The 8,539-nt window shown below is 53.5% G+C and overlaps 1 protein-coding gene across 5 annotated transcripts in view; it reads right to left on the bottom strand.

The window, feature by feature from the left end:
* Nucleotides 1-1,221: 1,221 nt before the first annotated feature.
* Celf6 (CUGBP, Elav-like family member 6) overlaps nt 1,222-8,539 on the bottom strand; it is a gene marked incomplete at its 5' end in the record, with an annotated part of 31,448 nt that continues 24,130 nt past the window's right edge. Inside the window, 10 exon segments of one of the 5 annotated variants that reach the window (XM_005393608.2) lie at nt 1,222-1,653; nt 2,359-2,503; nt 3,039-3,182; nt 3,264-3,344; nt 3,585-3,647; nt 3,809-3,955; nt 4,038-4,170; nt 4,266-4,409; nt 4,523-4,602; nt 4,704-4,832. In XM_005393608.2, coding sequence (XP_005393665.2) covers nt 2,376-2,503; nt 3,039-3,182; nt 3,264-3,344; nt 3,585-3,647; nt 3,809-3,955; nt 4,038-4,170; nt 4,266-4,409; nt 4,523-4,602; nt 4,704-4,832 — 1,049 coding nt within the window. 5 annotated transcript variants of the gene reach the window in all.

The raw sequence follows: 8,539 nt of genomic DNA, 5'->3' as shown, positions 1-8,539 counted from the left end.
ATCTAGTCTTCATCCCCATGACTTCCAAAAACGAGCCAAAGACAGAGGAACAGGTAGGAAAAGTTTTCTTAGAAACTGTTACGAAGGGAGAGCCCTCCAACCCAGCCCCACATCCTTGGCTGTCTGGGTGATGTCAGATCAGAGGTGTCCGCCTCAGCAATATCGGGAGGGACCCCAGCACATCCGGGCCCAGGGATTAGGTGGAGCCATGTCTGTGCGGCAGAGGGAATCGATCCCCCTCTCCCACCCCGGTAAAACATGTGCAAAGCCCTGCAGGCCTGAGAAGGGCTGAGCGAGGCAAGGTGCGTCACGGTGTTCTAGGCTGCATCGTGGCCCCTCTTACAGAAGCAGGCAGGAAGCACCACCACGGATCAGTTTTATATGGCACCCACTGTATACAACGGACAGACAAAGACGGACAGACGGAGCACACATCACTTCTAAGCCAAACACTGCTCACCATCTAGGACCACCTTGGGTAAGCACATAGGAGACACTCTTGCATAGGAAACATGTACCTCAGAAAGGAATGAAGAAGTATTTTGGCAAAACATCTACTTCCCACCCAGGCCCTGGGTAGAGAGGGACCTCTAATGCTGAAGCTTCTATGTAGTGAAAATGATCCCCTCCTCAATGGCAGTATATACAGTCTCAAACCTTCCTGCCTGTGTTCATGGCCTTCTACGCGTACCTCGAAACTACTTTACAGGTAGACAGACTTAGACTAAGAAACAGAACGTGGCCTGGAGCAACGGGACATGGGGCTGGCTCAAGGGGGGAGGACACAGGAGGTGTCCCCGCTCAGCCAAGGGCAAGGCCTCTGTCTATTCAGACTGGAAGGGAAGTCTCAGGTGGCCCAAACTCCCTCCCTCTCTATCTTCCGGGCTGGGGGAGCAGTGGTTCCACAGGAAGGCCACTGAGGACGGGCAGGTCCCCTCTCCTGCTGACCGGGGGGCCGCTCGGAATGGCAAAGGCCATGCAGGCCTGAACTCCTCCAGTGCCTCTCCGGGGCTGCTGTCTGAGTTGGGGCAGTGGATTGTGGGTTCACTGCTGGCTTCTATACCCCGCTCATACCCTGCAGACGAGCCTGGACCTCAAGTCCTTACTGGGTTTTAAAGGGGCCAGGGATAGTTTAGGAGGGGATAAAACACAGGACAATCTTCCCACAGGCTCCCCTGCCTGGGCTGGGCTAGCAAGGGTCCCTTCACCCTGTCTCCTAGGGATAGTTAAAGGCAGCTTTTATTAGACTCTATACTTTTTGTTTCTCTTGTGTGGTTTTTTTTTGTTTCTTTAATTTATATAGATATATATATATATATTCTTAAAAAAGCAATAGTCCTTTGGTCCCTAAACTCTAAGGAATGATATGATTTTGAAAGAAGTAAATCTGGGCTCTCCTGGCGGGGAAGCCCTCGGCACCCCCAGGCCCTTGGCTGCTCCCCTCCACAGTCAATGCTCGGTGCCTGGCTGCTCTCCTGCAGGCCAGGTGCAGAACAATCCGCTCGATCAGAAACAGTGTCCAGGGGCCTGAGCGCCAGGCACGGGCCTTGGGTCCGATCCACCTCTGTCCATCCGCAGCTGCTCCCTTAGGAAGGGCCACTCCGGCATTTCTGTGCTTTTTCTTTGCTTTCTTCTCACTCTTCAGTGTCCGCCCTTGGGTGAAAGGAAAAAGTCACCCCAGAGGGCCAGACCAAAGCAGCCTGCACTCTCAGGGCCACTCTTCCTGGGAACAGCCTGTTGCACCAAAGCCAGACCCTGGGTCCCTGGGCAGGCGGCCCCAGCTCAAGTCAAGTGGATCCGAGTGGCCCTTGAGGGACAGCACATCGCTAGGAGTTGCAAGGGGCCTCCTACAGGCCCACGGCCCTGCAGAAACCTAGAACTTGGCATCTCTCTGCTCATCTCCCACCCGGCCCTGCAGATCTTCCCTCTGGAGCATGTTGCTGTTCCTCATCTGCATGTTCACTGCCATCGTCCCAGGACTTACATCTTGTCTCTTCTCGTTCAAACCCCTCAGTGGTTCTCTAGCACCTTCAGTATAAAGTCAGAACGCACGGCCAGAAAGACCCTTCCCAAGTTGGCCCACACCTCATTCCTCTCGCCCTCTCCATAGATGCGGTCTCTCTCCCTGTTACTCCCTGCAGGAGGACCTGCTAAATGTTGCTGCCCTTGTCTTTCCCTGACTACGGAGACCAGAGTGCTGCCTAACGTATCTCAGTCCTTGAGATGAAGTGCAGTCTCTGTCCAAGGGCTCCTCCTCGCTCCTTGCTCTTCTCTTTATCCTAGACTTCCTCAGAGGTGGGTGCCCCAATGTCCCAAAAGGCACGTCAAAGCTAGGAGGGGCATCCGGGAGGGATTCACCTTTCAGTGAGAGCAGATCAGTAAGGCCGGTTGGCATCCTTAGGCCTCTTTAGCTGGACCTTGAGCCTCTTCATGCCAATTTGAAAGCCATTCATGGCCTGAATAGCAGTCTGGGCACTGGTTGGATTGTCAAAACTAACAAATCCTGGGAGACAGGGTGTGGGCACAAAGGTTAGCGTGGAACCCTGCCCGGCAGGGCCGCCTTTCCCTAACCCACTCATCTCCCAAGCCTCGTGAGCCAGTTCCACCAAACAGACCCCTCCAGCGTTTTTGCGTGGACAGAGAGATCGGCACACACACATTAGGGCGAGCAGCCTGAGATTCCCAAAGGTGTGATTCTCGGAAGGACAGGAGGTGACTGTGTGAGGAGGCTGGGATTTTTCCCATGTTTTCCTAGGCTGGGTTGGCTGCCTCCCTCCCCTACTCCCATGCTGGACCTCAGACCTGCATTGGGAGTTGCCGGTATCCCAGGTGCCAGCCAAACTCCAAAACCCTCACCTGCGTGGACGCTTTCTAGATCCCCGCGTTTCCCAGAGGAAAAATAGAGCTTCTACTTGGTCTAGGCGTATCCCCTTAGCTAAAATACGACCCTGCTTTGTATTATACATTCAGTCTCGGGAAATCACCGCCGTAGGTAGGGGCTGGAGGGCAACTTCTCCCCGGCTTGGGGCTCAGCTCACCAAAACACTTGCTCTGGTTGGTGGCGCGATCCACAAAGACTTTGGCAGAGACGACAGCTCCGAAGGGCAGGAAGGTCTGTATGAGTTCCGCATCCCCAAACTCCTGAGGCAGGTGATAGATGAAGAGGTTACAGCCTTCGGGGCCTGCAGGGACAGGAGCAGGTTCAGGGGAGGGCCCTGGTCCAGCCCCACCGGGCCCTCACTCCCCGGCCCCAAGTTCCTCACCTTCTCTTTGCTGCTGGGGCAGGGCTGAAGGTTGCTGGGGAAAAGTTGTGCTCACTGGGGCATAGGCCGACGGATAGGCTGCTGGAGACAGAGGCAGGAGTGGGCACTGACCCCACAGCCAACGCCAAGCAGGACCCCATCTCCTGGTCTCCAGTTCAACCCAGGCCACCCTAACCCGCGCCCCAAGAGAGGTTGCTGGGGAGTTGGGCATGAGCAGGAGGGAAGTTCGAGTGCTGGGAAGAGAGCCTGAGCCCCTCCCAATCTCCTTCTTTTTTTCTGGGACCCGTCACCCCCCAAGGCCCGCGCAGTGCCCGGTGAAACCTGCATAGTGGTGCATCCCAGCGTAGGCCTGCTGCAGGGGGTCAGCCACGCCAGGGCTCTGGGCTGGGGAGAGAGGGGCCAGGCCCATGGTGAAGGCAGGTGGGCAGGGCCCGGGAGAGACTCGGGAGAGTGGAGAGTGGAGGAAAAGGAGGGGCGTCCTTTCCCCAGAAGCGGGGCCCTGCCACGCCTTGTCCCCTGCTCCCCACTCCGTTTCAGTGGCCCACCTGGGTAGGGAGAGAGCCCGTTATTGTACAGCGCGTCGGAGCCCGGCTGCCCGTTGGTCTGGGAGGTCAGGGGGCTGAAGCCATTGACCCCGATGGGTCCAGGGAGACCGGGGAGGGTGCCTGGGCCACCTCCAGGCGGGGAGCTGGCTGTTGACAGCGGAAGAGGAGGCTGAGTCCGGCCGCAGAACACCTGGTCCTCCCAGCTGCAGCCCAGTCCCCGGGTCCCTACCTGCTGCAGGCAGCAGAGGTGCAGCTACCAGGCTGAAGGCTGCGACATGCTGCATCTGGGCCGCCACAGCTGCTACAGGGCCAAGGCCGGGACCCTGGGCCGCCGCCAGCAGGGCGGCCTGGTGCTGCAGGATCTTAGGGGAGAAAGAGAGGTGCTCATGGGAGTCTCTGCAGGGGCACCCCAGCCTGGATGGCCAGCCTGGCCAGCTGTCCGGGGCCAGTCACCTACCGCAGTGGTGTAGGCTCCGCAGGCCCCGAGGGGCAGTGGCGCAGGGTGCAGGGCGCCCAGCTGGCCGGCCATCTGCTGCATGCGCCGCAGCGCGCGCTCCCGGTCGGTGTCGGCGAGCTTCACCACCAGGCTGGACGAGGCCCCCTGACGGGCAGGGCAGGGAAACCACAGTGCTGACCTATCCAGCTGTGACCAAGGTCCCCGTGCATGTACATGGGCAGAGGAGCCCGCCCCGGCCTCACCCAGCCCGTCCTCACCGCCATGGTCCGGCTCCCGTGCAGACCCTGGATGGCTGCCTGGGCTTCTCCTTGGCTCCCGAACTTCACAAAGGCACAGCCTGGGCAGGACAGAGGGATCAGGCAGCTCAGGTCACAGAGGCCAAAAGGACACAGAGTGAGAGAAAGTCCCCAGGAAGCCCCAGGGGCCGGCTCAGGTCACCTTTACTGGTGCCGTCCGGGCTCCGCAGGACCGTGCACTCCTCGATGTGGCCGAAGGGCTGGAACAGGCGTCTCACGTCCTCCTCGCCCTGCTGCTTGCCCAGCATCCCCACAAACAGCTTCCGGTCCTCTGGGGACAAAGCCAGGGATGGTGACCTGAGGCCCTCCAGCCCTCCTCAGCCCCTTGGGGGAGCTCACCGCTCTAGCTCTGGAAAGAGGTGCAGGGAGGAAGAAGTGAAAAGGCCCAGGGCCACCAAGCTTGGGTCTCTGAGGGCCAGAGTGACCTCCAGGGAGATCTGGGGGGAAGGAATCCGCTCAGATTCCCATCAGGAAACCCCTGGGCCTGGAGAATCAGAAATGCCCACTGCCGCTCCTGTGGGGGGTGGCAGTGACAGCTGTGATATTTTGGGATGAATGGGGGTCCCTATATGCATTATTTTTTTTCTTTTTCCTTTTTGGTGCTGGGGATGGAGCCCAGGGCCTCATGCTTGCTAGGCAGGATCTCTACCACTGCGCTAATTCCTCAGCGCTGTATGCAGTATTTTATAGATTTGACTTTTCTGTTGTTAGACTTTGGGAAATGCCACTTCCCAAAAGACCAATTTGGTTGTAACCTCAGAGGCCTCTGTATTCAGATTGCACCCAGAGAAGACAGCTTTTGCCGGTTACCCCGGTTAGAATGCCAGTTCTGCTAGTTAGCCTGGTGGCGAGGGCTAGAACCAAGCTCAAATCAAGGAGGGTTCTGGGTAAAATACAATACAGAAAACAGCTGTCTTCTCCCACCGCCTCGTCCCGGACACTAAGGGCTGGCATGATGAGTCCAAATCCAAACCAGTACCTTCCCAAGGCCCACAGAAGCTTGGGTTTCTGAGCCTAACAACATTAGCATCCCTGCACCACACTTGCTGAGCCCCTGACCGTGCCCTTACCTCCCACTGCTACTGCCCCCTCACCAATTTCCTCCTCTCTGGCTTCCTTTGTCCTCCTCCTGATTCCTCCCCAAGGACTCATGGGAAGCAGAACAAATCCCGCCAGTAGACCTGGATGACCACCCCAAAAATGTCTGATGCCTCAGTGTGCCCATACTTCCTAGGAGAGGGGCAGAGGTGCAGGAGAAGAACTGGAAGCTGAGCCTGTAGCCCCTGCAAAAATGCTGGGGGGCTAGGGTCAGGCACCAGGGATTAGCTGCACATCTAGCAAGTTGGGCCTCTGCAGAGCTCACCTAGAGCCTGAGAGAGAGGCACTGGGCCTGATGTTAAAGCCTGACTCCTCTCTGGGCCAAGGTAAGCTTGAATTCTGATGGGTCCTGCCATGTATGGGGCAATACCCATTGGGAGAGATGGGGTGCATGGGAATCTGGCTTCAGGCTTCACTTCCAAGATCCTAGAGCGCAGGTCAGCCCATCCCTTTATTCCTAGACGGGTAGGGCTTCTTGGGTCCCCTGTGCTGGAAAGACAAGGCTGGTGGGAGGAGGGGTCATAGGCTGAAGCCTGGTTGACAGTGAGGTAGAAGAACAGACTAAACGAAGTTAATAATTTCCTCTAGGGCAAACTCTACCCGTTTGGTAAAAAAAAAAAAAAAAAAAATACAGATGCTATAAAAGACAGGCAAGAAATGTCTGAATAAGAACACCAGTGGCAGTGGCAGTGGGGGCAGTGGGGAGGCGGGGCGTGTGTGGTTCCCTAGAAAGATGGTAATCTCAAAATGGAAACTCACTGGAAGGAGCTGGAAGGCAGCATCAGTGTACAGTTGAGATATAGCTGGAAAGCTACACAGTGGGATGGAAGAATTGCTCTTCTGCTGGCAATGTGCACTCTAATGTGCACTCCTGATTCTCCTACCAAATGTTGTGGGGGTTTTTTTTGTTTTGTTTTTTTTTGACCCAGGGTCTCACTATGCAGTTCAGGCTGGTCTTGAGCTCACTCTGTAACCCAGGCTGGTGTCAAACTCACAATGATCCTCCAGCCTCAGTCTCCCAAGTGCTGGGATTACAGGCATGTGCCACCATGCCCGGCCTCCTACCAAATGTTTTTGAACCCAAAAAAGTGGCTTAGTCTCCCAGAAAGCCATCTCCATGAAGCTGCCTTGCACAGCTGACCACATACATTAGGGTTTCCAGTGCAGTGAATGACAGGATTGAAAGCCCAGAAATGCAGGTGAGGTCGGTCTTGTGTACCTCATTCCAAAAAGACACCAAGGATGCTGTTGGGGAAAGAAAGCTCAGCCTGAGACTCCCAGGCACACTCATCTAGGCCCCTCACACTCATCTCCATGTCACTGGGATGTTGACATTGTAGGGACAGAAGAAGAAGAAATCTCAGCCGTGGAGTGTCAGCCACCAGCCCACACTGAAAAGACTGCTCCCTGGTTCAGCTCAGTGCTACCCTAGAAAGCTCTGCTGGTGGTAGTAGTGGCAGAGTCTCTGCCACCTAGGATTATCAGCGATGACTGCAGCCAAAGAAACCAGGGAAGAGAGAGAGAGAGAGAGAAACACCCAGCACTAGCAGAGGCTCCTGGCCATATCTGATAAGCATCAAGGGCTTTAACTTTAAAACAAAGACCTGATAGAACTAGTAAATGAATTCAGGAGAACTGGAAGAGACAAAAGCAACACTCAGAAATCCGCTGCATTTGTATACACTAATGATAAACATCTGGGATGGAAATTAGGCAGACATTTCCACTAACAAGAACATCAAGAAGAATAAAATACTTAGAAATAAATGGCTGCGGAAGTGAAAACCTTGTACACTGAAAACTACAAAGTGGTGCTGATAGAAATAAAAGAAGAAGAAATGAAAGACATAAACAAATGGAAAGACATCCTGTGTTCATAGATTGGAAGACAATAAAGTTAATGTATCAATACTACCCCAAAGGAATCTACAGATTTAATATAATCTTTATTAAAATTTTGACAGCATATTTTTGCAGAAATATAATAATCCATCCTAAAATTCCTATGGAAGTCAGGCATGGTCGGGCATGCCTGTAATCCAAGCACATGGGAAGCTGAGGCAGGAGGATCACCATGAGTTCAAAGCCAGCCTGGACTACATAGTGAGTTAGTTCAAGGCCAACCTAGAATATAGTGAGACTTTTTTTCAAAAAACATAACACACACAATATTTCTACAGAATTGCAAAGAACCTCAAAAAACCAGCAAATATTGAAAAAGAAGAACAATTTCCTGTGTCAAAATTCATTACAAAGCTACAGTAATCAAAAGTATGGTCCTGGCATAAAGACAGATACCCAGACCAATGGGACAGGAAGCCCAGCAACCCTCGCAATGCATCATGGGACTTTCAGCAAGCGATCCAAGAGCATCCCACAGGGGCCTGCGGAGCCTACACCACAGCAGTAGAGGGTGGAAAACTGGATATGCTCTTGCAGAAGAATGGAGTTAGATCTTTATTTTACACCAAATACAAAAAAGCCAGCTGAAGATGGATCAGCGTCCTAAATGTGAGAGTGAGAACTATAGAACTCTTAGAAGAAAAGTAGAAGGGAAAACCACATGAGACTGGATTTGGCACTGATTCCAGGCACAGACACACAGGCAACAAAAGTAAAAACATAAATTAAGATTACATACATATGAAAAAAAAAAAAAGACTACATGCATATGAACAATTTCTGTGGATGAAATGATACCCTTGCCTGCCTGGCAAGCGCATGGTCATGAGTTCAATTCCCAACACCCTCAACAGGGTACAAGGCAATCTATGAAAAGTGAGGAAATAATGCTTGAACTGCATAGTGAGACCTTGTCTCAAAAAGACAAAAAAAAAAAAAAAAAAAATGGTACAAGGAAATTAGTAAAATTAGGCAAAT

The sequence above is a fragment of the Chinchilla lanigera genome, unplaced genomic scaffold (genome assembly GCF_000276665.1).
Source record: "Chinchilla lanigera isolate Chin_1 unplaced genomic scaffold, ChiLan1.0 scaffold00049, whole genome shotgun sequence".
Classification (NCBI taxonomy): Eukaryota; Metazoa; Chordata; class Mammalia; order Rodentia; family Chinchillidae; genus Chinchilla; species Chinchilla lanigera.
This window is presented reverse-complemented; position numbering and strand designations above follow the sequence as displayed.